At 52.5% G+C, this 25,610-nt stretch overlaps 7 protein-coding genes across 7 annotated transcripts; 3 read left to right on the forward strand and 4 right to left on the reverse strand.

Annotated features, from left to right (window-relative positions):
• Positions 1-428: 428 nt before the first annotated feature.
• CLUP02_10784 (uncharacterized protein) lies at positions 429-7,940 on the reverse strand (the record flags this gene model as incomplete). The annotated part of the gene is made up of 38 exons (XM_049289756.1): positions 429-620; positions 847-880; positions 951-1,020; positions 1,088-1,247; positions 1,319-1,345; positions 1,401-1,487; positions 1,580-1,603; positions 1,661-1,783; positions 1,843-1,991; positions 2,085-2,223; positions 2,305-2,332; positions 2,399-2,497; positions 2,586-2,766; positions 2,986-3,090; positions 3,140-3,254; positions 3,319-3,383; positions 3,438-3,507; positions 3,561-3,638; positions 3,694-3,766; positions 3,829-3,950; positions 4,046-4,110; positions 4,161-4,231; positions 4,284-4,346; positions 4,528-4,669; positions 4,723-4,951; positions 5,213-5,393; positions 5,469-5,616; positions 5,707-5,729; positions 5,838-5,923; positions 5,972-6,050; positions 6,158-6,318; positions 6,377-6,669; positions 6,727-6,790; positions 6,866-6,938; positions 7,015-7,184; positions 7,261-7,266; positions 7,328-7,515; positions 7,640-7,940. The coding sequence occupies 38 exons, from the start codon at positions 7,938-7,940 to the stop codon at positions 429-431; spliced, it is 4,284 nt and encodes a 1,427-aa protein (XP_049146901.1).
• Positions 7,941-9,878: 1,938 nt separating this feature from the next.
• On the forward strand, positions 9,879-12,198 carry CLUP02_10785 (uncharacterized protein; the record flags this gene model as incomplete). The annotated part of the gene is made up of 4 exons (XM_049289757.1): positions 9,879-9,953; positions 10,045-10,354; positions 10,408-11,285; positions 11,341-12,198. The coding sequence occupies 4 exons, from the start codon at positions 9,879-9,881 to the stop codon at positions 12,196-12,198; spliced, it is 2,121 nt and encodes a 706-aa protein (XP_049146902.1).
• A 1,432-nt stretch (positions 12,199-13,630) lies between these two features.
• On the reverse strand, positions 13,631-17,556 carry CLUP02_10786 (uncharacterized protein; the record flags this gene model as incomplete). Its single annotated transcript, XM_049289758.1, has 16 exons — positions 13,631-13,853; positions 13,917-13,940; positions 13,992-14,100; positions 14,329-14,451; positions 14,507-14,657; positions 14,735-14,881; positions 14,933-15,541; positions 15,625-15,811; positions 16,091-16,135; positions 16,195-16,248; positions 16,335-16,372; positions 16,446-16,634; positions 16,734-17,032; positions 17,125-17,191; positions 17,243-17,347; positions 17,395-17,556. 16 exons carry the CDS (start codon positions 17,554-17,556, stop codon positions 13,631-13,633), a joined length of 2,532 nt encoding a protein of 843 aa, XP_049146903.1.
• A 62-nt stretch (positions 17,557-17,618) lies between these two features.
• Positions 17,619-18,024, forward strand: CLUP02_10787 (uncharacterized protein; the record flags this gene model as incomplete). The annotated part of the gene is made up of 2 exons (XM_049289759.1): positions 17,619-17,739; positions 17,807-18,024. The coding sequence occupies 2 exons, from the start codon at positions 17,619-17,621 to the stop codon at positions 18,022-18,024; spliced, it is 339 nt and encodes a 112-aa protein (XP_049146904.1).
• Positions 18,025-18,060: 36 nt separating this feature from the next.
• Positions 18,061-23,348, forward strand: CLUP02_10788 (kinesin motor domain-containing protein; the record flags this gene model as incomplete). Its single annotated transcript, XM_049289760.1, has 2 exons — positions 18,061-18,124; positions 18,217-23,348. The coding sequence occupies 2 exons, from the start codon at positions 18,061-18,063 to the stop codon at positions 23,346-23,348; spliced, it is 5,196 nt and encodes a 1,731-aa protein (XP_049146905.1).
• A 1,069-nt stretch (positions 23,349-24,417) lies between these two features.
• CLUP02_10789 (cytochrome b5) lies at positions 24,418-24,823 on the reverse strand (the record flags this gene model as incomplete). The annotated part of the gene is made up of 2 exons (XM_049289761.1): positions 24,418-24,575; positions 24,730-24,823. The coding sequence occupies 2 exons, from the start codon at positions 24,821-24,823 to the stop codon at positions 24,418-24,420; spliced, it is 252 nt and encodes an 83-aa protein (XP_049146906.1).
• Positions 24,824-24,895: 72 nt separating this feature from the next.
• CLUP02_10790 (uncharacterized protein) lies at positions 24,896-25,567 on the reverse strand (the record flags this gene model as incomplete). Its single annotated transcript, XM_049289762.1, has 4 exons — positions 24,896-25,100; positions 25,155-25,241; positions 25,315-25,408; positions 25,471-25,567. 4 exons carry the CDS (start codon positions 25,565-25,567, stop codon positions 24,896-24,898), a joined length of 483 nt encoding a protein of 160 aa, XP_049146907.1.
• Positions 25,568-25,610: the final 43 nt, after the last annotated feature.

Consider the following 25,610-nt stretch of genomic DNA (forward strand, 5'->3'; position numbering starts at 1 on the left):
ACGTCTATTCCCTTCATCTCCACTAGCCTCTGACAGTACTACAACTCCCACAGCGTGTCATGGTGATTGCAAAGCGATGAATCTAATGGTAAATCGACATTCCTGTCATGGCTGTCGTCTATCGAATGCAATGCCTCTGCAAAATCAGCTTGTCTTACGGGTTACGAAGTCGTTGCGGTGTTATTAGTTGACAAAGAGAAAGGGCCTGTCAACCATGTGGCTCCGGCATTTGCGCTGCTGTAATCGTCGGAGAAAATTGGAAACTTGGATGGGATTGACTGCTGATCTCTCCCGAATATGCCCGTTGACATGCAGGTCCCGAGACGGGTGCCAAAGTCAAAAAATATACGACGAAATAATACTCCGCATGTTGATCCCTTTTGTCATGGGCCACCCGCATCCATGTCGGGACCTCTCAGGAAATCTCCTCAACTCTTCAACGTGTGGTAATCTCGCCAGGTTAGCATCTCTAGTCCGAGACTGCGGCCTACCAGGGACAAAGTTGTAGGGTTGGCTAGCCGCTCAAATCTGCGCCCAATTGCAGTTTTGTCAAGGGGTTTGCCACGTTTTGCAAGTTGAGTCTTGACTCTTGTGCCATAGAGTGATGCTTCGCCCTCCACCTTTCGTGACAGTGTTTCTAGGGGTCGCATCCCCCGGCTTCGCAATTGCCCCCCCCTCAAGCAGCTCATGAATACTACCTTCATGTGTTGGTAGCCTGAGTCTCGGGGCCTCGAGGTGACGCCGTTCGGGGGTAGATACTCAACATTAGTCGTTCCCCCATCGTTAGCCTTGCCTCTTTCCAGACGCCTTGAACCGTAACTACGGTTGTGTGGCTTCGCTTCTGACGGGGATGAGATCGGCCTCCTTCCCCGTATCGTAGCTGTTATAGAGAGATTATCCGCACTTGTGATTTCCTTGCCACTGACGAATAATAGGTTGCAGATGACTACCAGGTCAAGTTTCCTGGATGAAACGCTGTTTCGACCCCGCACTTGAAGCAGGCGAAGGCGTGTCTGCCACCTACTGCTCGAGCCTCGGGAACGCTAGATTAGAACCTCTCTTTGGGGGGCAATGATGCTTGCAATACCACGATCAGGCATACTGTCAACCAGAGAAGTGGCAGGTCCTATGTGATATGACGATTCGCTCTTGCGTCGGAGGCTTGACCACTGCCTATCACCGGAACCTGGTGGAAGCGAGAATTGGCAGAGAATCGCCCATGGTCCATGATTGCTTGGTAGTTTGGTCTAAACAGTTCGCCACAGAGTTGACGCGTCTTCGAAGTTCTGTAAACTGTCTATGATGTGAGCGAATCCACATCCTCCTTTTGTTGCAAGGTTACAACCTAGTGGCGTATCAGTCAACGTGCGAATAGGGGCATAGTGTTGTCAACGTGTCACACGGCCCGTCGTTGAGATCAACTGGGGAAGAAACCAGGCTTGATCGAGCCAGAAATTCGTTGAGAGGGCTTTGGTATAGACCTCTCTCTATGTGGGATGTGTGCAAACAGCCGTATCCCGAGACTGTTGTAAAGCGAGTTTCGAGAGGGTTGTAAGCGATGTGAGGCAATGGCGCTAACCATGGGTCTGCGACGAACCAGACTCTAGTGCCTGCCATTACTATGTGTATTATAAGCTTGGTATGCCAGGAATATCGGAACGATGGCAGGTTGTCTCAATGTCAGATCCTTACTTTGCTTGGTGTAGCTAGGTCCCGTGAAGGAAGATGCCTGCTGTTGTGTCCGTACTGTGTTGTTCCTCAAGAGCGTGGGGGCTTTCAGTGCCTGAGATTACAATGATTGCTGCCCATACTCGCAATGATGGCGCCCTACTATCCCCTCACTCGAGGTGCCACCACCTTATCTCCACTGAGGTTGTTTAGAAAGCTTGTTTCCGGCATATGAAGTTGCTTCCTGGTAGATGGATGCCGGCTAACAAGATCAGAGGTCGTCTCATCATCGTCAACGGTCTGCGGCCGGACATGATAGCGACCTGGACAGGACGACACAAGTGAACCTCGACACATCTGAACGCGTATATCGAAGGCTGTATGGGCGGCGTTGATTTCTCAGGAATAAGCTACACATAAGCCTGATGCTGTGGTTTCGGTCTCATTGACGTGATGCGGCACTTGGAAGTTTGCAGAGTTATCGGCACTTGGTCGGTGGAGAATTATTGACCCAGACATTGCGAGATAAGAGGGAAGAGTGGATGGTGCAGTTAGCTAGCTAGATCCAGAGAGTCAGTGTTTCACTGGGCGAAACCCTCAGTTTGCTCAATACAGCGCCAGCTCAGCAGATCTCACAAGATCTTCGAGGCCCGGGCCACGAGTTCTTCCTGTCAGTTGTTGACGTAACTCTAAAAACCCTCAATTTTGGCCGACCGCTGCGCGCCAACACAGTATCCATTCGCAGTGCAACATCTGTATCATGGCGTTGTGGTTCATTTTCTTGTCTGTTGCCGCTGTTCCGTTGAGGATTTGCCTCGTGGTCCCATGACTATGAGAATGGTGAGTTCCGAGTGCGAACTCCTGAGAGTACCGCAGTCATCTCCACCATGCATCATTTCTCTATGAATTTTCGTGACTCGTTTGCAGCATAAGCGATGTGAAGAATGCGACGTCGTTGCAGAGATGGTCCTAAGTGCGGGGTGTAAAAAGTCGCCCCAGTCCGTGTGAATGTGACGACGCTGGAGCATCGCAGCGCGCCAGCACGGTCATGAACCAGGTTGTAGCCGGCCGATCTCAACGCGGATGCGTCCGCGCACACTGACCACCAGACCTGGCTATCTCTGGCCCTAATGAAGGCGGAAATCCCAAATCAGGTGAAATGTTGATGGTATCGTGTCAAGTATGCCGATGATGTGTCCTAGCCGTGATTGTCTTTATGAGCCGAGCTTTCGAGATGAAATATTGGTCTCTCTCGTCAAGTTGTCGGATATGAGGTTCCTCAACTAGGCGAATATATTCTACTGAGGCCCGTCTTACAATACAACGGTGCGATATTGACATCACTCAGGATCCACGACCCCGGCGCTCTGCTCGTTGCAAAACGGTAAACCCAGTCGATTTCGATATTGTCCTGCCACCGCTCTACGGAGTACACGTGCGAGGTGAGTAAAGCCCCCCTGCATTAATGAACGGCTGGAGCCTTGATATCTCGGGGAGCCAGTGTCGAGATGGGTCGTCGACAGGGGAGCTTCGTTGGGAGGTCGAGAGGCCAGGGGCCCTGGCAATTGCTCAGGATAGGGGAATGGCTAGGGGCGGAGATCAACCTATTTCAGACATGTATGCTGCATCTTCAAGGATACCTGGTTCCACCCAGGTTCTCATCAGTCCCACCGAAGGATGGGAGCCTGAGGAGGTCTCGACAATTTGATCTTCGTCTCAAGATGGACGAGTGTTTGTGTCCCGTATCCGTACTCCGTACCTCCATTCACCGTCGTTCAAGGTGCAGTGAGTTGCTGTACAATGAGAATAACCATGAACATCTCCGTGGTGGCCTCTCTTCTCCCAATTTCGTGACATCGCCGATCATAGTCTGAAATATTTCAAAAACCGACGATGCTGTGCAAAACCATTAGAGTGTGAACCCCACGCCTCATAGTGCAAGCTGCTTTCTTATTCCAATTCTTCCAATTCTTCAAAGACGTCTCAGTTCCGTGTAAGCAGCCTCGTGCATAAGTTATTGGCAACTTGAAGAAACCCCGCGTTGTTCGGATAGGCGCCGATGCCCGTCAGCACACGGTCGTCAAATTGCTGTAGAGTGCTATGGCTTGAGTCAAGTTTGACCTCACTTAACTCCTCATACTCTCATATGCTCCATCATACCTGTCCGCGCCGCAGAAACTGACGTTCGGGCCACTGAGAGGAAACAGAGACGTGGAAACCAGGTTGATCTTAATGGCAAGGTCGCTGTTGGGCTCGTGGAAGATGAACCAGGGGTCCCTTACCTCGGGAGCGAAGTCCGGCCAACGTGGTTACCTAGACTTCCTGGTCGATATTCGTTGAGTGAAAAATATTTGGTACTCCGTCAGTCCGTACGGACAAACGTGTAAGGGTCGGTAGGTTCGAACGCTTTCAAGGGCTGCTCGGACAACACCAAGACTCTAGCTACTAGCGGTGTGATCATTGTTGAAGGCGTTCAAGACATCCATGCGAACTCATGACCGGAGCCGAGATTCGCAGCCTATTTTTCACGGAGATTGCGGCTGGGTCGAGACGGCTCAGAGCGCTTCAGACTCAAGTGCGCAGGATGCACGGTAGTATTCGTCAATTGCGGGCACGTCGTCCGCACGTTGCTCTGGTCCAGGATGAATATAGAATGGGCTAGTGGTCGATCCATCAGCCTTCGCCATGAGCAACGATGAAGTGAATAAAACGCTTTGACAATTGTGACCGGCTCAGCTGTCATTTTGAGCATGGCGTATTTTTTCTAGGTCCTATTGTTTCCGCGCCTAAGAACGAAGAGGAGGGGAAAAGGGAGTCATAGCGAAAAACGGCAATTGGGGTTGGCTGTGTTTGACAGACCGGGAGGATCCTAGGCAGCTCAGCGATCCAAAGGCGCCGTTGTTTCCTTGAGCAGTATTGGTGATACGATTAACGTCAAGAACGTGGAGACGGGAACAAGTGCTGGGCCGCTCATAGTGCTGGACCAAAAAAAGCTTGGCGACTGGAATCCGGCGAGCGTTCCGAGCGGGAGTCGTAAGTAAATTAAGGTGAAACCAACTTCCGATGGTGAGGTAGGAGCTGTGGGATACAACCGATGACTAGACGAATGGACCCGTTGACCCAGAGCCATAGGTATGCAATGTTGCTTCAACGGATGGAGAGCTGTGTTTAACGCTGCCCACGTCGATGACGCTGGGCTGGCAGATTCGTGACACTCGTTGGCATGTCGCCATGCAAGTGACAGAAGTCTAAGCAGCCGAGAATCGAAGCCACCGGGCGCAATCTAGAAAGACTTGAGACCGTCTGTCGTGCCCTAAGGACAAACTTTAAGCCATTGGTGCTGAAGGGTCTATTCTTTCGAAGGGTTTGTCCACGGCCTGTGTCGATGTCAAAGCTCGAAGCCCCAACGTCAATCTCTTGTTAGTGCCATCGGGACCGAAGGCTTAGTTTGACTCGCCGCTTCCCGAGTCTCCGAGTGAACAGGCTTTGACCTAGTACAGCACTAAACGCTCTCCTGTTGATGAAGCCATAATTATAAGTGGACTTCCGCCTCGTCGTTGATGAAGTCGAACATACTGGCTACTTTAGCTGTCGGATATACCACTGTCCATTGCGAAGCGATAAATTCAGATTTTGGATGGACCGCAGAGGATGATACCTGAAGTTTCGGTACCATTACGTCGTCGGTGGTAGCTCTCTCGATATGCTTGTTTGGTCGTCCAATCCTCTTCGTCCGTTGGGGTCATCATTCATGCGACTTCATGCAAAGCCTCCCCGCTGTGCGCCTGTGCGAGTTTGACATTCGGCCAATACCGTAAATTCTCCGACTCATATCATTGGATTGCCAGGGCATCCCCTCCCGACTAAAGCGGATGCATCCTGGCAAGTTCTTTCCAATCGCTGCGAGCTTGAATACCGAGACGGTCCAGATCAGCCAGCGAATCGCAGCTGATGGCGAATGATGTGAGAGCCTTCACGCAGGCTCTTTAGCTGATGCGCTCTTCGCCTAGCTGAAATTGGGAATGCCAGAGCGTCCACTTGTAGTCCACGTGTGATTATTGCTGGACAAAGTCAGTGTCAAACATGAGAAGTAGCTTGATGCAACGGTGCCGAAAGATCAGTCTAGAGACGCCATCTATCCTCAATCGTAAGGGTGGCTGGAAACGTACTTGATGGCATGAATCTTTTCTCTGCTGTTCTCGCGCTTACACGAAGCTAGAAACAATAATGGCATTAAGACGACAGCGTTCGTTGGCTCGCGGCTCGATCAGCAAGCAAGTTTCGTTCTTCCGCGGGTGGTGACATCGGCTGCGGTGAGAGGGACGTGCGACCCAAAGAATGGCGCAGCGGTTGATGCGTGCTGCGATGCAGCGAGAAAGAGGCTGTGATCAAGAGAGCGAGGTAGGCGCGAGTGCAATAGGATGGACCGGTCGAAGCATGATGTGGTAGCAGATGTCCGAAATGTTTTGCTTAAACGGCCGTTCGTCACCTGAGGGAGACGACGGCGTGACTTCTCACCATGGTAGCAGAATGAGACAGTACAACAAGGTGGCCCTGGAGCACGTCTGTGTTGTTGCTTTGTGGGATGGTGAAGCAGACATCCACTAGAAATTGATGGTGTTGAAAAGGCAAGATGAAGTCAAGCTCGCACTAGAGGTAAGGTAGGGTGGGTTCTCGTGTAAGCGAATGGTGCTATTCGTAGAGGGACGTTTTTCGTGATGATGATGATCGTCGCTTGGGCACGCACATGGAGTGTGGAGAGAGTCATGGATTGGTAGTCAGGTGGATTCGATTGCGAATCTGACTTTGAAAGGCGCATTGCGATAATAGATTTTTGGAAGAAACAAGCCGGTCGTGAGGCCATGAGTCGGTGTTTAGCGCGTTTCTTGATTCTCGTGTTGGTGGCGGTGGTACCGCGGATTGCCCATAGCTGAGAGGGGCAAGACAAGAGACGACAAAATGACAAGGATATTGTTCGCACAGAGACGATGTTGAAGACGGCTGACTGCCGCACCACTGTGTTCCCGTACGTGGAAATGGCACATTATGGGAAGGAACTGAGTCGACTCAGCCCCTCAGTCTCTGTGTCTCCGCGCTGGGACTTGCCAGAAGCGCGAGGCATCTACCTGGTTGAAAGAAGCAAGTGCGACTCGTATTATCTGGGTTGGGAAAGGTCGAGGTCGTTGCAAGCAGGAACAAGAACGGTCCAGGCCTCCAAAGGCAGGGAAGTTGGGTGGTCGAGACTTGAGAGGCAATTCTGAGGTAGTAGCCTAGTGTCCATGTGCTCAATGCTACTATCTCATACCTGCCCCTCCCTATTCTCATGGACTGTAGACCGTAGCTGACAACTTGAGCACAGATGAACTTGAAGAGACAGACAACCTGAAAGCGTTCCAAAATCGCGAAGACGTTACCCCTTGAACGGAGACTATCTTGAGATAGAGCCAAGTAGAGTCGGAAACATCACGCCAGGGTATTCTTTCGGTCATCTCCTGTTCCGGTAACTTGTTGGACATCTAGACAATCACAAACAGGTCCGAGTGCTTCAGGTTATTAGTAGAAGCGTTACATTCACAACCTGATTTCTTGTACGCAGTACTGTGTCTGTGGCAAGTGGTGGCTTTCAACCCACTGCTGTGGCGACGCTACCTTACTTTACCCTGAGGTGTGCTGCAAAGTCCCTGGCAAGCCGCAGGAGAGAGACTTGAAGGCGAGGTGGACAAGTCTGGGTGAAGTGTATATAGATGGTGCTGTTGGTGTAGCAGAGAACCCTTGACTTACCACCCGCCCGGTCTACTCCCACCACCGAAATCTTGAGAAAAAAGGTTATCAGACGGGTAATATGGACTAGCATGACGGGCATCGGTTATTCGGAGAGGAACATTAAAGAGGGGAAGGATGCCATGTGCGCCAGTGCGTCGTTACAAACGCCATCGATGAGGATTCCCGGTAAGGTACGTATCGCGCTTACCTTTGCAGTTTTCCATTGCTGGAGCATCCCGGACGAATAAGGTGCAGTTGGAGTGGGGATGGATGGATGCTGAGGGTGGGGTGACGGAAACCTTTGCAGTCGAGGGCTCGAGGCAAGCACGGTACGTATCTCTAACTGGCACCCTCAGTAAGGTGCCTTGAGGTAAGTAGGCTCCTCTGTGCTCCGGGATCTCGTCACTGTCCGTCCAGGTTGACGTTCTCGCAGAATCCCAGGCACCGGAATCCCCATATTTTCCTGAGTAGGACCCCCGGTCAGAGAGAGTGGATCCTTCCCACCTCATTTTCTGTGCTTGCAGTAGGTAGGTACGGACAGGTAAGTACCTCTCTCCTTCGCGCAGACGTTCTTGCTCTTTTTTGCCGGTGTTCTGAACTTTTGGCAACTACGAGCCAATTCAATGGACCGCCCCTGCCTCTTGACACTCGAGCTAGTACATAGTGGGCGTGGCTTTTCTGGTTGTGCGGCGTGCAGCGTGCTCAAGCCGTTTCAACTTGTCCCCGTCCTAATGTCCTTCCCTCCCACTTTTCACCATTTTTACCCATGCAACCTGGAAGCTGCAGAAAAACGACTTGCACATGTTGCAGATGCACCGCGACGCAACAGATTGCGGATGGGGATGGGTGCACACTCTCTGCACATCTTTTCCCACTTTGCACATCTGTACCTTATTCGCACTTCGACCTCTCCACCACCTCCATTCATAACCGTAAACACTACCCCCTACACAGCAGTAGTGCACACTATCCCACACACTCACGACACTCTCGAGCTTTGTGAAGACCTGACCTGAATACACACCCACGGAGTAGTCGTCCACGCACAACACAATTACACTTTAAGTTCCTGCTAGCGTGACGTCCCTCTTCCTCTGTTCCACACCCACTCTTCTCCTTCTCTGTCTTGGACTTGTCGCCATCCACTTCGTCCCACGGCGTGGCCCTTGTCCATTTCTGGTTCCTTCACCCCTACTTCATACTGCCCTATTCCTAATTTTGCTTCTTGTCCGGCAGTCGGACATAGCTTCCCTCGTGTTTCGCCCAGTTCGTAGGACTCTGACTGGGTCTCAAGTTGCAATTTCGGTCCTAACCTGCTCTGGAGAAGCTTCAAGGAAGCACGTTGGAAGCAGCACACTCAATCACTCATCGTCTCTTCGAGCCTTCGAGGTGCTTGCATCTGCATCACGGACGGTCACTCCTCGACTCGACACCTCGCCGCCGCCATGTCCTCTCCTGTCTGTTTCCTACCTTACCCGTTGTCCCCGTTCCGGCTTGCCTTCCTTGCCCCCCGTCCTGCAGTAGACAACCCCAGCTGCAGACTACGGAGTATGCGTACGGTGGCAGCTGCAGCAGTGCAGACATCAAAACTCCACGTTCCCGGCTAGTACCTTAGACACTCTCGCTCGCACTGCCCAAGAACGTTGCTTCCCATGGGACATCCCCGTTGTCCGACAAACGCACTCTGGTAGTCTATCTGGTGCTATCCGTTTTCTTACCACATTTCCTGCCTTTGATACTGAGAAAGACCATCCGTACCGTCTTCTTTTTCATATTCTTACTTCTTCTTCCTCTCATATCTACCTGAATCTTCGTAACTGAGCTACGTAACGTACCTTGATACAATCGATACTCGCATCCTTCAAACGCCCTCCTTTTGCTGCCTCCATGCTGGTCTAAAGATACCTCAAGGTTTGTCTTCTTCCTCTGATCTTTACTCTTGTCCGTATCGTCCTCGACTCAGCTCCGTCACCTTTCTGTTTCTATTCCTCACCCCCAGTTCGCCCCAACTCGTGCCGTCCCCCCCACACCCCCTGGTCTCTCTTCTCTCTCTGTCTTTTCCCACGTCTGCATCCCCCCCTGTCATACTGGCCCAGGGCCCAGGGCCCATAGCCTCCCGGTCGAGAAAGAGTCAAGGCTCCCTTTCAGAAAACAGACCGACCTGCATATCGAAGCAACCGAAGGGGACCCCCATGTCAAGTTCAAGTCGAGCTTTTTTCTTCCCTCTTCTCCAGTCGGGTTCCTCTCCACTGCATAAGACATATATAGCCTCACTGCTCGACTTCTTCGTCCAAGGTGCCATTGTTTTACTATAGCGTGGGACCTATAGCTTCCCTGTCCTTGGCTATAGCTGTGCCAGATCTACTCCTGACCTGTACCAGCTGTCATCTATCCCTCACCCTCAGAACCCTGTCCCTTTTCTCTCAATGGCTCACATCGCAAGCTGTATGCTCGATGAAGGCGAGTCCGCCAACCCGCCGTATATAGCGAAGCCGCCCTCCCCACTACCCCCAATGGATTCGGTATGGACATCGCTCTTTTATTCCAACTACCTACACGTCCTCTATACCTATGAGTTATTCTTTAGCTGACCACGTCTTGGGATTCTCTCAGACATCACAAGCACCACCATTGTCATCATCATCAGATCACAAGCCCTTCGTGTGGAGGATGCACCACCCAGACATCCGGAAGTACCAGCTCTTCCCAAAGGATCGCCAGCAACGGCCACCAAACAAGAGCCTCGACCCCGAGCAAGCCTTCGCCCTCGCCATGGGACAGAACGACAAGACCGAGAAGCCCTGCACCAGCAGCGGCTCACTCCGCCTGCGCATCAAGGAACACAACCTCATTAGACGGCGTAAAGTCAGCATCCCCGAATTGGGCCCCATGACGACTGTCCAAGAGGTTCCCATGGATTCACGTAAGTATCTGCCCTTCAGCTTTATCAAGCAATACATAGCTGACAAGCTATAGCCACTATTCCGGGACGTCCACCGCTCCACGAGAGATCTGTTAGCGCACCAGGACACCACATCAAACAGCACAAATCGAACGGATCCGTCTCATCGATAGCCGCGGCCGACGCCGATAGATCTGGTTGCACCACTCCAGCCCGCTCACCAGACCGACACCAACGATCTACCTCAGAGAGCCAGACTCCCCGCCAACCCGCCTCGCCGAAGCAATTGGCGCCTCTCGTCATTCCTACCCACATTGGCAACGTGCCGCGTCTTGCCAGACAAATCTCCCACAATCGCATGCGATCCGGCAGCACCGGCCAAGACTCTTCTCAGTATTCCGCCCGCGCCGATGATTCACCTAGATCACTTGCCCGAACTCCGTATACGCCTTTGACCGCCTCAACCGCCCTCACGACTCCGTTGTCCGCCTGCCCAACTTTTATGTCCGCCACAACTCCCGTGTCTGCTCCCATTATGGAGGAACGTAGCTCGACGAAGCCCTGGGAGTTGAACTACAGCCAAGACGCATCCACCCCTGTCCAGCTCAAGAGCGAGAACTCTGCGTCACCTGGTAACGACGGCACACAAAGGCCGTTTGTTCACAGCCACAGGAGAGGTCAGTCTGAGTCTGGTAGTATCATGGACCGGGGACGGCCACGGAAGCGAAGCGAATCACGAAACAACAACGGTCTCATCCCCAAGCGAAGCTGCTCAACAAGAAATAAGAGTGCTGAACGCCGGGCTTTCGAAGAGCTTCCTAGTGGATTCCGAGCCGGCGAGGCACCCAGCCATATCGAGCAAGACGAACTGGCAGCTTTGCAAAAGCAGGCCTTCGGACAGGCTTCCCGATTTGAGGTACTCAGAAAGGAGGATGTTGAGCTCCTTTCAAGGGTAAGGGTCATTCTGTGCCTCATTATCGAACAGCGAAGACTGACAGTATACACAGGAACTTCGTCAGCTCGATGAGCGCACCGAGTATCTGCGCCGCACCTACAACTCTCTGCGAGCTGGTCGGCGCAATCTGCACTCTCGTATCTGCCAGTATCTCCGCTCTCCTCGTACGGCTAGATTTAGCACAGACTCGATGCTTAAGCAAGAGGAAGCTCTCGCTGAGCTCGATACGTCGATCGACGATTGGGTGAACAAGCTGGAACAGGCTGAGAACCGTCGTACACGGGTACGCCAAAAGCTTCTGGAACACGTCGCTGCTGCAGCTACCCTCCCCACTCCCGCCGCGACGGCCGCGAGCGAGTCATTGCAGCTCGCCATGGGCATCCGCCCGCCTCCACCAGTGGGTGTTGGAAACATCTCCACTCCTCCTCGAAGCCCCACCAAGAACTCCTTCTCTTCGCACACTGCTAGCAGCTCCCCTTCACCACAACGGGTCGTTGCCCAGGTCCCCAGCACCATCGTCGAGCAACCCGTGATCGAGGAGTGCCCCGTTGCCTCGGTCGACAAGCATGTCTCTTCCTTCAGTCACCGCCGCACCGGCATGGAAAGCATCCGCATCTATGCCGACAGCGACGTGTACGCTCTTCTGGCCGACGTGGAGAATGAGATCACCAAGATGAGCGCTGCCGCAAACCAGACTGAGGCCACTGCGGCCCTGTCGGATGACGAACAGAAGGAGATCCATCGGGCACGCAGCCATGAGGCTCTCAGTGGGCTCGCAAATGAGAAGCCCACCGACGCCAAGGACACCAAGGACACCATCCCGTCTCCTCGCGCGCCTTCCCCTCCAGCCAAGGATAGCCCGGCCGACGACGGAGCCATCTTCCTCACTAGTGCCGTTTTCCGAGGCTAGGAGCCAGCCAGCCTCAGCTCTACCCCATCTTGCTTGTCCAATACGGCAGCAGCAACTATACTGCATTCCATTTCATCTCAATCTTGTTCTGTTTCGAAACCGTTATTCATTTAACGCTTACGCTCCCTACGTCTCAAACGACTTCACGGCTGACCCATTACCTTCCTTTCCCGAGAAGTGCTTTTATTTCTTGCTACATTATCATCGCCAACTTGATACCCGTCCGCGACGCTCCTTTTCTTCTGTTCTATTACTAGTTGTTTCATTTATTGGCCGGCGCCACATTTACCACCTTCCCTTCATCACATTGTCGTTTCCCTATACCGAAATCATATATTGCATGGTCATCTATTGGGTGTTGGCGGTGCGATCCTTTTCTTGTGGGAAAATGTCTTGGCCCCGGCGTGGACAGACAGCCATTTCTTTTCATGTTACAATACCGGTTGTGTGCAACCTTGTAAGCTAGATCATCACGGTCAGTGGCCGCAGTGTGCCATCTGTACCGCAAAGTCCCTTCCCACGGGAAGAAGCGACAATCAAAAGAAACAAATTTCCAAAACCCACAGTCACCAATTCTGCAATACATTAAACGTGATTCCGTGATGAGCCTCATCACAACAACACTCTAACAGGGTTTCCGGGTCCCTGCCTCGGCCTGTCTCACTTTTTCTTTTTCCGTTCAAAGGGTGTTCTTCAACAAAGCTGAAGCTCTCCAGTGTATCCACATGAGGATCTCCAGGGACCGCCACCCCCCAAAAAGCAAAGTCCCATGGAAACTCTAGCACACTGAACTTTATGACTTACATGATGAGGCGTACCTTATCTTGACTGAACTCCACCGACGACACTTCAGGCGGGTCGAACGAAAAAGATGATTTGCGAAATGGAACAGTCACCGGAAAGTAGAGTTTGAACAACTTTGGAGACTGTCAATTACGTAGAGTTGACGTCGCTCTGATGAACGGATGATAGACTATCGGGTGATTTACGACTACAGAGTTTGCGCGTCGTACCGTTTGATTACCGTTCTAATTATTCTACAGACCGTGTGTATTACTATGTGGGCGGGTGGTATGTGTGTTGTGCGACGTCGTGCCTTTGAGTCAAATACTACAGCTTCTCGTCTGATTTAGTTCCATCTTGAGTTTTTCTAATGAGATATAGATAGAAAAGAAGGTCAAGACACGGGACACATTTGGAGTCTAGCAGGCAGTGGTGATCTGTCATTGACTACGGCCGACGGAAAAGACGCTACCGCAATTGCGCGATAGCGTAGGTACGTGAGTGAAGCCGCCGCCGCTGCCGGTGCCGCAAGGGTGCCAAGCTCATTTGACGTGATTTAGTCGCATCCTAATCTTTTATTAGTTGATCCCAAAGTCTTGCTATCAAAAGACCAAGCAGCGTTTAAGCAACGCCAAGCGGGGAACATGATTTAGCGTTTTTCCCAGATCAGATCATGTTTCGATGCCAAGGACGTTCGGCGTGACCGATTTCCCTCCTGGGGTGTCGCGTTGTATAGATGAAATGCAGCGTGACAGCCAAGTTCGTGCATCCGTATCTGAATATCCTGCGTATAAAACACCCTAGAAATGAGAATGTTCACGGCGACGGTAGAGTTGCAGGAGCGCAACGACGATCGGTGCGGGTTTGTGGGGCTGGTGCGACTTTGTCATGAGTCGTTTCCGGCGCCACGATACAGACGGGCTGAGCGATCCTACCTTGAATCCAGAGCCATGAGGACGCTGAAGGTTCAGAGGCGGCGGGAACGGGATGGTGCGCGCGCGCGCGCCCACCTGTGTAACCGTTTCTTTGGTTTAGCATGTTCCGTAGCAAAGTTGCTAACTCGGCTTGGTTGCGCTGCACTCGTTGTGGGGAGAGACCTCCCTCCCACCAGGGGCGTCACTGTAAGGAGAGAGTTAGGTTGCGGCTGCCCGCTACGCTTTGCCAAGCAGCGGGTATATCAGCTAGGTTTTCGGTTCATGGCAATCTCGTCATTTGATGTTTGCGATGTTGCGCTGGTGGGTAGTGCGCCCCCAGTGCTCTTCAGGTTAAGTCTTGTCTGTTAGAGCAACCTTGCGGCTACTACAGTGCCTGTCGATCCTTCAGCAGGCACCGTTCAGTCGTACGGACAAGGTGCTACTTTCCGACCACTGTATGGAGGCGAACGCTTCGTAAGGGGTGATCTGGTTTGGTTGGTGCCATGCCCTGGAGTGAGGGCGAGGTTCATGACGGTTCGGGGCAGCCATCTAGTTGCTTCACATAATGTGACATGACGGCACAAAGCTTATTGCTGCAATGCGCGGGATACAAAAGTCTCCGTACATAATCCGGGGGTGGCGATTCGAAATGCGCCGCGTGCAAAACGGGAGAGACGCCCGCTCGCAGCCCGCCTTCGGGGAGGCGCACACGCCGTTTGAGAACCGTTTACCTTTTATCAGTGCCAGTAGCCGAAGAAACGGCTAGGTCATATTCCAGTTGGATCCCCGTTTGGTGGCTTGCTCCCGGGATTTTCTTCGCGAGAAAAAAAGAAAAGAACGTGGCCAACGGCGTCGCGCCCGGATCCGGCACGGATGAACCGGAGGGATTTGATGTCTGTCAGAGAGACCTGGAGGCTGGAGGGGGGAAACTTCGAACGCACCCATGTCGATTCGCTAGTGACAGGCTGACAGGCTGAAGGAATGTTCTAGTCAGGGGGGCAGAGCGTCCGTACCTCGTGACGTGCTAGACCAAGTACACGACGATCACCATTCGGTTCTAGTTCGTTGCTCGTAGTGAGGGAAGAAACTCGCCTAAAGGCTAGGCAGAAACGGCGAAACGCTAGCGTTGGAAACACCAACGTCCTCTTTTCTTCTTTTCGCGTTTCTCGTTTGCCGCATTTATCTTGAAGGTGGGCGGCCAACGCGAACGGGTCGCGTTTTGGCAGACAGGAAGCGGAGCTGTGCAGCGTGTGGCTGACTTGGCCTTCCCAGGATCCCGATCCCTTCAAGGCATTGTGTTTTAAGCAGCTGCCAGTCACAGACAGATGGCCGGAGTATCCGCCACCCGCACGAGGTGGCAGAGATGATGGAGAGCTGTTGCGGTCGAGGCGGGGTGCCGATTCCGATTGTGGCTTTCCATGGTGAGGTCCTTCGGTGTTAGTGTTACGGATAGTCCTGGTCAAGTTGGCGGTCATGTGGGGGGAAAGCAGAACTTCGACAAGCTTGTTCTGGAACACTGGGGCCGTTTCTTGATGAACCGGGCCTAGAGTTGCCCGGGTCCGAGTTGATGAAGCGCAGCCCGCCTGTCTGTGACTCTGTGCCTTTGTGGCTCCGTCACCTCCCGGACGTTCCATCCGGTGCGCCGGCTTGAGTTGAGGGAGGGATCTCAAGCCTCTGAGACGGGGCGACACGACGTAAGAAGGGGTTCTAGAAGGGTTTTTTTTGGCACAAGGTTAGTGGGGAAGGGGCTTTTTGCAGTCTTTCGTGCATTCGCGTAGATATATCTTGTTCCAGACGAGTGGAGGATGATGACAAAATTCTCCTCCTTCAGAACCACCCAAGGCTGACACTCGGTTGGTTGTTTTGTAGATCCATAGTGGTTTGGGCCCTTGGCTCTTTGGGGGCTGGCTGTCGGGCTAGGGATCAAGGCAGAGCCTTGTTGCCCGCGCCTTCGTGTACCGGGGGATGTCGCCGAATATGCAGGTTCAAGCATCGGATATGGGGGGGGGGGGGGGCTGCAAAAAGACTTGTCTCGAAGGTTATCTTCGGAGTTTTGTTTCGAGACCCGGGGAAAGGGGATGTGCTCCATCTCAAGGGTTCGTTAGTTGTCGCAGATATAAAGGGCTTCTTTCGCAGGGCAAGCTCCCTCCGACCTGCCTAACTTGGGAATAACGTCGTATGCCCGTAGCTCCTACTGGTTCAACAACTTGTGCTGATTTGTGCATAGTGCAGATAGTTGGCTATTTCAATGAGATCATGTTTCCGTAGAGAATCGTTGATGGTCGAACTAGGCCGATACGCCGAGGATGATTCAAGAGTGACATACCAAGGTGTCACGCTATGTGATATGCCACTGCAATTGGACTCGCTCTGTTCAACGGAGTAAAACGAGGCACGGCTAGGTGATCAAGACTTCGGGGCCCGATTGATTCTCCCAACGTTGGGTGGCTCTCTGCTTCCTCTGTGGCGAAAAGAGCCTAGTTCGGCCTGCAGCAATAATGGTGGTTGGAAAGACGAAGCGACGTCTTTCTGCAATATTGCAATTCACACGAAGAACCAGGTGTGGTTGGCACAATGGGCGATGTAAATTGTAGAGGGCCAGCAAAAGAGTTTCGATGCTGTCGCAATGGTTCTCTTGGTAGACACCCGATTTGATGTTGGTTGGATCTTGTAAGTTGATTGGACGAACACTTGTTCGCATTCAGCCTTGGTCGAGTGACCCTTGGGACCGAAGGAAGGCTATCGTTGAGTGACTTATGCTGGCGTGTAAAAGCGGTTAAGGTGATCTTAAGATCATCGAAACGACCCCGCACATGAGATGTGCGATCCTGCCGGAACCCGCCCGCTATTCTGCGCGTTGAAGAATTCTAGTTCGTAATCAACACGATCCCGCCGTCGTAACCGCATTCTGTTTGTTGACTTGACAGGGATTGGCCAGGTGATGGTACCGCAGATTGGGATGAACTTCTGCCAGGCAAAGACGGTACTGCAAGTATGCAGATACGCAGATGCTGGGAGCTGAGCATAGAAGACTTCGAGGCGGCAGGAAGGGTTGGCCAATAGGTCGAGTCGAGAATGACTCCTCCCCAGCAACACATTGCTGGCGCCGATGAGGAGGCATGCTAAGACGATATTCGCTTGCAGATGTAGAGAGAGAAATTGCCCGAGGCACTTGCGTTCTTGAGTTAATTGATTGTTTCAGTGGTTGAGCATTGCTGTAACTTTAAACACTTGTCAAAGTAGACAAGGCGGGGGAAGTGGATCTGTGGGCTCATGAAGGTGCATACTGCAGTAACCTCGGATCGATCAGTGTGATAGATTAGTAGAGAATGAAAGAATGAGCAAACAACGTGTTGAAGGGTGATGTTGAATCTTCGTTTGCATTGCAAATTGATGTCTAAGTTACCTAGCGGCAGAACGTTGAGGAACGCCGCGCCGGGGCCATGGTTCGCCTAGCTTAGTCATCTGCTATTGGCGTACTGGGGCGCACCTCCCTCACCAAACTAAACACTGAAATGTGGCACGGCTGGTGGTCGTCACCCTGCTGAGCGGATTGGCACGTGAAGTGACCCTGACCAAAGCTAATTTCCGGCCCAATCAGTTCCCTGCAGAGGACCGTCATGCGGTGCGCGACCGCGTCCTTTCCGAAATTTGTTGACATCGAAGTACTCCGTACCCTTCATTTCGCATCCCGCTCAACGACAGATCCCCTTTCTGTACTACATGATCACGAACTTAACACGCCGAAACGATTCTGAATTTGTGCGAAAAGACGCTCTAGTTACGACCGGAGAACTGCTGTCCGCCATCGGACGCAACGACATCGTTTGCGGGGCCTGTACCTGTAGCTGCATCATTCCAGGAATACTTGGCCATCGAAATCGAAAGAATCCCACTTGACGATCCCCCAGTTTCGCCCACCGAGACCGCCCGCCCCCTTCGACGCTCGGACGATGGTCTAGGGGCAGCTCATGAAGGCGCTTTCAATACCAAAAGCAGACCATATATCGACAATCTAAGCTTTACCGCTGTTCCGTCAGAAAGAGTGGCCGACGGCTGTTGGACGATATCAACGAACAGGTTTTGGCTGAAGGCCCGCCATTCCTACAATTGGCAACCTCTGGCTTGAAGTTGGGCGGCAGGTGCCCCAAAACCAGTCGCAAAGATGGCTCCCGCGGGTGGTGGAAACATTAAGGTGGTGGTGAGAGTGAGACCATTCAATAGTAGAGGTATGGATCACAGTTGCGACGTCTCCGCGTACCCCTTGAGCGGGTGCGCGAACGGGAATATGCGGTCGACCGAAATGCTGACCACTATACAGAGATCGACCGTGGCTCAAAATGTATTATCGAGATGAAAGACAACCAGACCGTCCTTACGCCGCCGTCCGAAGCTCACGCGAAAAACGCAAAAGACGCTGGCCAGAAAGTGTTCGCCTTCGACAGATCGTACTGGTCATTTGATCGCAAGGACAACCATTATGCCGGCCAAGACAACCTATTCGACGACCTTGGTCAGCCCCTTCTCGAGAACGCCTTCGGCGGTTACAACAATTGTATCTTCGCCTATGGCCAAACAGGTTCCGGAAAGTCGTATTCCATGATGGGATACGGCAAGGAAGTTGGTATCATCCCAATGATTTGCCAAGATATGTTTAGGAGGATCTCAGCCTTGCAAGAGGATAAGCACTTGCGGTGTACGGTCGAGGTCTCATACCTCGAAATCTACAACGAACGAGTGCGAGATTTGTTGAATCCAGCAACGAAAGGAAACCTCAAGGTTCGAGAGCATCCGTCAACTGGCCCATACGTCGAAGACTTGGCGAAGCTGGTCGTTGGCAGCTTCCAGGAGATCGAGCACCTGATGGACGAGGGAAACAAGGCCAGAACTGTCGCCGCAACAAACATGAACGAGACGTCGAGTCGAAGTCACGCAGTTTTCACCTTGATGCTCACCCAGAAAAGATTCGACCCTGATACAAAGATGGAAATGGAAAAGGTCGCCAAAATTAGTCTGGTTGACTTGGCTGGTTCAGAAAGAGCTACATCAACTGGTGCCACAGGTGCTCGACTGAAGGAAGGTGCAGAGATCAACAGATCACTATCTTCCCTGGGTCGAGTTATCTCAGCCTTGGCAGATATTTCCGTTGGGAAAAAGAAGAAGGGTCCCGGTGGACAAGTTCCGTATCGAGACAGTGTTCTCACGTGGCTGCTCAAAGACTCATTAGGTGGAAACAGTATGACGGCCATGATTGCAGCCATCAGTCCAGCAGACATCAACTATGACGAAACCCTCAGTACCTTGCGATACGCCGACTCCGCGAAGAGAATCAAGAACCACGCGGTTGTCAACGAGGATGCCAACGCCCGTATGATCAGAGAACTCAAGGAAGAGCTTGCTCTGCTGAGAGGTCAACTAGGGGGAGGAAGTGTTGGGGCAGGCGCGGTTGGAGGAGCTGCCGGCGGTACCGTCACGTCAGAAGAGGTCTATCCGGAAGGCACTCCTCTAGAACAGCAATTCGTGTCGATTACATCTAGCGATGGCGCTGTGAAGAAGGTTTCCAAGGCCGAGATTGCAGAGCAACTTAATCAGAGTGAAAAGCTGTTGACAGATCTCAATCAGACCTGGGAGCAAAAACTGCAAAAGACGGAGGAGATCCACAAGGAGCGAGAGGCTGCACTCGAAGAACTCGGTATCAGCATTGAAAAGGGCTTCATCGGACTTTCCACTCCGAAGAAGATGCCCCATTTGGTCAACCTTTCAGACGATCCGCTACTTGCCGAGTGTCTTGTGTACAACCTCAAGCCAGGTTTGACCACGGTTGGAAATATGGACACCAATGCTGACAATCAAGCAAACATTCGTCTTAACGGGACTCGTATCATGCACGACCATTGCGCTTTCGAAAACGGACCCGACGGTACCGTCATGGTCATTCCGAAGGAGGGAGCGTCTGTCATGGTCAACGGCAAACGAATCGAGGAGCCTAAACAGCTGCACTCCGGTTATCGTGTTATTTTGGGTGACTTCCATATTTTCCGCTTTAATCACCCTATGGAAGCCCAAAAGGAAAGAGCAGACAAGAACCTTTTGCGTCAATCTGTGACGGCTAGTCAGTTGCAGAATCTCGAAAAGAGCATGCCGACGCCAGCTGTCAGCCCGCGACCAGGACACGAACGGAACTGGAGCAAAGCTGGTTCAGACTTTGGCGACAGTCGGCCGGACTCTCCGATACCGTTTCGTGCTGGACGTGACAACGACTTCATGTTTGCAAGACGAGAGGCAGCAGAAGCTATACTGGGCCCGAACCAAAATTTGGCTAGTCTCACTGACGAGGAGCTCAATGCACTATTTGAAGGAATTCAACGAGCGCGTGCCGAGCGTGTCAACGTTCGCGATGGGGATGATGACACGGAATCTGTCACCTCATATCCGATTCGAGAAAAGTACATGTCGACTGGCACAATTGATAACTTCTCTCTCGATACCGCCCTCACGATGCCCTCGACTCCAAAGCAGGGTGAAGTAGACGACAAGTTGAGGGAAGTGCGAGAGGAGATGCAATCTCAGCTTGACCGACAGAAAGAGGAGTACCAAGACCAGCTTAAGACAGCTGAAGCGGCCAACGTCGAAGTGGAGGAGATCAAGAAGGAAAAGGTCAGGATGGAAGAGACCTTACAGTCACTCAAGGAGGATATGCAACAACAATTGGAGGTGCAACGTCGCCAATTCGAAGAGAAGCTCGAAAGAATGGATCCCTTGAAGAGGCCAAAGGCAAATCCCAAGCTCTCCGACGAAGAAATCGAGACTGCAAAGCAAGTCGTGAAGCTGTGGCGGACTAGGCGCTACGTTCGCATGGCAGAAGCAGTACTGCAACACGCCTCAACTTTGAAGGAAGCGCAGATCATGAGCAACGAGCTTGACGAGGGTGTAGTTTTCCAATTCACTGTCGTGGACCTCGGCCATTCCCTTTGCTCTACCTACGACATGGTTCTGAATGGGTTGACTGGCGAAGGAGACGACATCCCCCTCGAAGAAACACAAAAGCCATGCATCGGCGTGCGCGTTGTTGACTACAAGAACTGCGTTGTGCACCTTTGGAGTCTGGAGAAGCTACACGACCGGGTTAGACAAATGCGGCAAATGCACCAGTATCTTGACCAGCCAGAGTATGCTCAGCACTTGAGTCTTGATAACCCGTTCATCGAGACTTGCATGCCGCAGTATACGCTTGTAGGAGAGGTCGACGTGCCGCTAAAGGCTGTTTTTGAAAGCAGGGTTCAAGACTTCGCCCTGGATATTCTCTCTCCCCATACGTCCCATGCCATCGGCATGATCAAGCTTTCGCTGGAGCCATCGCACGCTAGAGCACCATCCAACACGCTGAAATTCAACGTTGTGATGCACGAAATGGTCGGCTTCGCCGAAAGAGAGGGCACGGAGGTTCATGCTCAACTGTTCATCCCTGGGGTCTCGGAGGAAGATGGCATCACCACCACACAGTGGGTCAAAGATTTTGACGAAGGGCCTATCCGCTTTGAGAGCGTACATAGTATGAGCGTTCCTCTTTTCAGCCCGCAAACCGTCACCCTCAGAGCAGCTATTTTCGCCAAAGTTTCAGCAATGCACCTGGACAAATTACTGAGCTGGGATGACATGCGCGATGCTGTACCATTGTCCAGAGGAAAAGGCAAGGGAGCGCGCATCGCCGAGTCACAATTTTTCACCGAAGAGAAGCACGACGTATTGGCAAGGATACAGATTCTCGAACTGAACGAGGAAGGAGAGTACGCACCCGTTGAAGTAGCACAGACGAGTGAGATGGACGGCGGTACTTTCCAACTTCACCAAGGGCTCCAACGCCGCATTGCCATCAACATCACGCACAGTTCTGGCGATGCTCTGCCCTGGGACGACGCGATGAATCTGAGGGTGGGTAAGGTTCAGCTTCTCGATCAGTCAGGAAAGTCGCCAGATATGACGTCAACGTCACCTACCGTCACCCTCAAGCTCGCCAACAAGCCTGCCTTCCGCGATAACGCCAACGGTACTCGAAGCATCACGCTAACCGGCCAATGGGATTCGAGCTTGCACAACTCCCTGCTTCTGGATAGAGTCACCGCGGATAAGTATCGTGTTCAGATGACGGTTGCCTGGGAGATTAGTTCCAGCAAGTTTGCGGAACCGATGAAGTTTGCGATGCATGTCTGCTGCCAAATCATGTCAAGATCATGGGTGCGACAGACGTCAATGTTCTCCTCGCTGTGGCAAAGCGTCCGTTTCGTTCATGCAACTAGTGCTATATTCACACTGTCGATGCGGCCGGCTCCTATCAAGAGAATAGGCGACTTGTGGCGGATGAGCAGCCAGCACGACTACGTGAAAGGAGAAGAGCAGCTCACTACCTGGACCCCTCGAGGAGTCTCCCTGGTTAGCGACTTCATCCTTTCTCGCAAGAAGAGAAAGCGAATTGCGGAAATCGGAGCAGTGCAGACCCTCCTCAAGAAGATTGGTCTGCCAGAGCCGAAGGTGAAGGCGACAGAGGAGGAGACACCAGAAGAAGACCTGCCGCCTCAACCCACGTATCAAAACGACGATGACGATCTGTTGAACGACACACCAGAGAGCTCGCAGGTGCCAGAGGACGACGAACTTCTCAACGGAGACGGGCAAGAAACGCCACAGCCAGAGGGGGAAACTGAGGCAGTGCAAACACCTCAAGAACCAGAGATACCTGAGCGAGAGAAGCACATCCTTGAGAAATGCATCAAGCTCTGGAACAAGTACCCTGATCCGCTGCTGCAGATTCTCAGCCCAACGAATACTGATCCGCCGACGGACGGCTCTGCACCGGAGGCTTCCGCCCCGCCGAGCCTGATCCCTACGATTATCCGAGTTCCGAAGAACCCCAAGGTACTCAAGGGCGGCTATCTGCTGATTCCTAACAGCAGCTCTACGAGATGGGTTAAAAGATTTGTAGAACTGCGACGGCCATACCTGCACATCCATTCTGTCACTGATGGGGATGAAGTGGCCATCGTCAGCCTACGAAACTCACGCGTCGACAGCCAGCCTGGCGTTATCGGGCTCTTGTCGGGTGACGACGATGACACGGGGTCGCAAACCAACGGCAGTGTAGAAGAATTCCGCCCGAGCCATAGACGAACTGCGTCTGGACGTGTCATCTCAACCATATGGACAGGCACCGGTACAGGTGGCGCAGCCAACGGGCCTGGTGGAGGCTTGCAAAGGCTAAGTGAGCGACTGCAAGCTGGAGTTTTCGCGATTTACGGCACGGACAATACTTGGCTGCTTGCCGCACGTAGCGAGCGGGACAAGATGGACTGGATCTTCCGCATCGACCAGAGCTACTTCTCGAGCAGCGACAGCGCCAATGGCAGCGGATCGGGCACCCCCGATAGGTATGATGATTCTCTCATCGGCGGGTACTGATTCTGGGGACCAGTCATGAGTTCATCAACGAACCTCTTTTGTCCTATCTTACCAGTCTAGAAAGACGAAACCCCAATTTGAAACGACGGCATTGCATGAGCATTGGGCTCACGCTCATTTCAACCACATTTTCTCTTTGTTCCGTTTGTATAACGCACGACACGACTTGCAGTATACCCTCTATGGCTTGGAAAATAGGATTGCGGAGGGGAGAGAGCAGGAGGAGGAAGAGCTGAGACGGAAGACGGAAGTCGGAAGACAGCCAATAATTGTCTTTTGGTTTGGGAGAGGTTGGCTATAGACGAGGTGGACGGACACGCAGGAAAGAAACCTGCGGCACAACGAATGACACAAAAATCTAGACAGAGACAGAGAGCTGCCCCTTGGGAATAGAGGGGGGTGCAAATGAGGCCAGCCTGAGGCAATCTGCGCTCGTTCTTCTTGGCTGCTACGAAGACTTGGATCCCCGGCATGTGGCTAGGTGAGAGGGCTTGCACGATGTTATTCCACAGTCAAGCTGCTTGGATACTGCATATAGTTTTACGAAGATATATCTAATGATTAAATGGTTCGAAGCAAGATCGTCGAGTTCATGGAATTAATTTCTGGGGTGTGGGAAATAAACGTCTATTCTGGCGTACACATGGCTTCAAAGCCGTTTAGATGTCTACGTCTACCGTCTTCGCCAATGCGTTGCGGCATAGCCCATTCAGAGTCTCCTCCGCACCAATCACACGTGCTCATCTGTCCCCGAGGTTGGTAATGTACGACGAAGTTAGCCGCTGTCTACACCCAGAGAGGTGTCGAAGCTGCCCGGGACGCAGAGGTCTCGCGCGCCCTGACGGCATTGACTCTGCACGAATCAGCTGAACCCATATCCATGGATAGATCCCACAGCCCGTCGAATTCTACCCAAGAGTACTCGGGGAGAGATCACGTTGCTTCGTCCACAGCTCGCTCCCCATTGCGCTATAAAAAGAAGGCCGAAAATAAGAGGCAAATGCTCAATACAAGAACTGGTACATGAATGCGACTGGAGTTAAACCAAGAATGAATGTCGATTTAGGGATTACAACTTTGCGCTCTCGGCGACTTCGCCAATCTTGAGCTTGCCGCCGTACTTTTCGAGCACCTTTTCGTTGTGGTACTTCCAAAACACCTTTGTCGCGTTCTTGCCGGCGAAGCGCTTGAGGATCTTTTCGCCGCCTGGGTGCTCTGATTGGAAGGCTGGAAGAAGTTTGTCAGCATACGGAGTAGATCATGGGTGATGGCGAGGAAGCGTGTGTGGTGATGAGAATGAGAGAGAGAGTGGGAGGCGATCTTGGCGGAGATTGGGGGGCCAACTGCGGCCATGATGAGGATGCGTGAGTGATCGCCGTACCTGTGATGTCGTAGACGCCGTTCTCGACAATGAGCCACATGTCCTTGTCGGTCTTATGCTGGGCGACCTCTTGAGTGGTGAACGTCTTGGACATTTTGGCGGTGTTTAGAAGGGGTTGCGTGAGGGGTTCGGTAAGTTGCGTTATTGTAAGCCGAGTGTTGACAGGCTACTGATAGTATTGCAGGTGTAGGTCGTGAGATGCGTGGTGAGAAGTTGGTGTGAGGTTGAGGAGAGTTGGAAGTGAGTCGATGAAGAGGAAAACGACGGAAATGGGGGAAGCACGGGGTTTGGTGTTGGCGTTTGTTCGGTGTCGTCGCAGCGGCAATGCACCACACGCTGAACTGCACTCACCGGTCCGAGTGCGTGCGGTGCTGGGCGCGCGCGTGGTTGTGTGTGCCGTCTCACTTTTGTCGAGTCAAACTTACCTCGGCTCATCTAGGCGCGAACAACGGGGCGACGTCATTCGATTCGTCTGCTGCTGATTGGGGGTGGGCGACCTGACTCCGCCGGCACTAAAGGCCCCAAGGGTGAGGGGAGCACGGGAGGAAACCTGGAGTAGCGAAATGCGGGAGCAAATCACGAGACTCGCATTTCTCATCGGCACAGCTCAGCTTGCAAAGATCCGAGGCTCCGCTGGAGTTTGTGTCCGTACCACCCTTGAATAGAAATGCTGGTAATGCTGGGCTTTTGGGTGTGTGTGATCTTTACTTTTCTAGCCCTCTGTTTTTTTTTTGTGATTACTCCCTGGGTCAAGGGTATCCGGGGTATTGCTGGGGTCGATCAGGCACATGGGATTATGGGAACTATGCCGAGGGCAGATAACAGCCTTGTTGGCCATACCGGGTAGAGATCATGGTACGCGGATCCTTTCTCTCTTACTA

This window comes from Colletotrichum lupini, chromosome 5 (genome assembly GCF_023278565.1).
Source record: "Colletotrichum lupini chromosome 5, complete sequence".
In the NCBI taxonomy this organism is placed as follows: Eukaryota; Fungi; Ascomycota; class Sordariomycetes; order Glomerellales; family Glomerellaceae; genus Colletotrichum; species Colletotrichum lupini.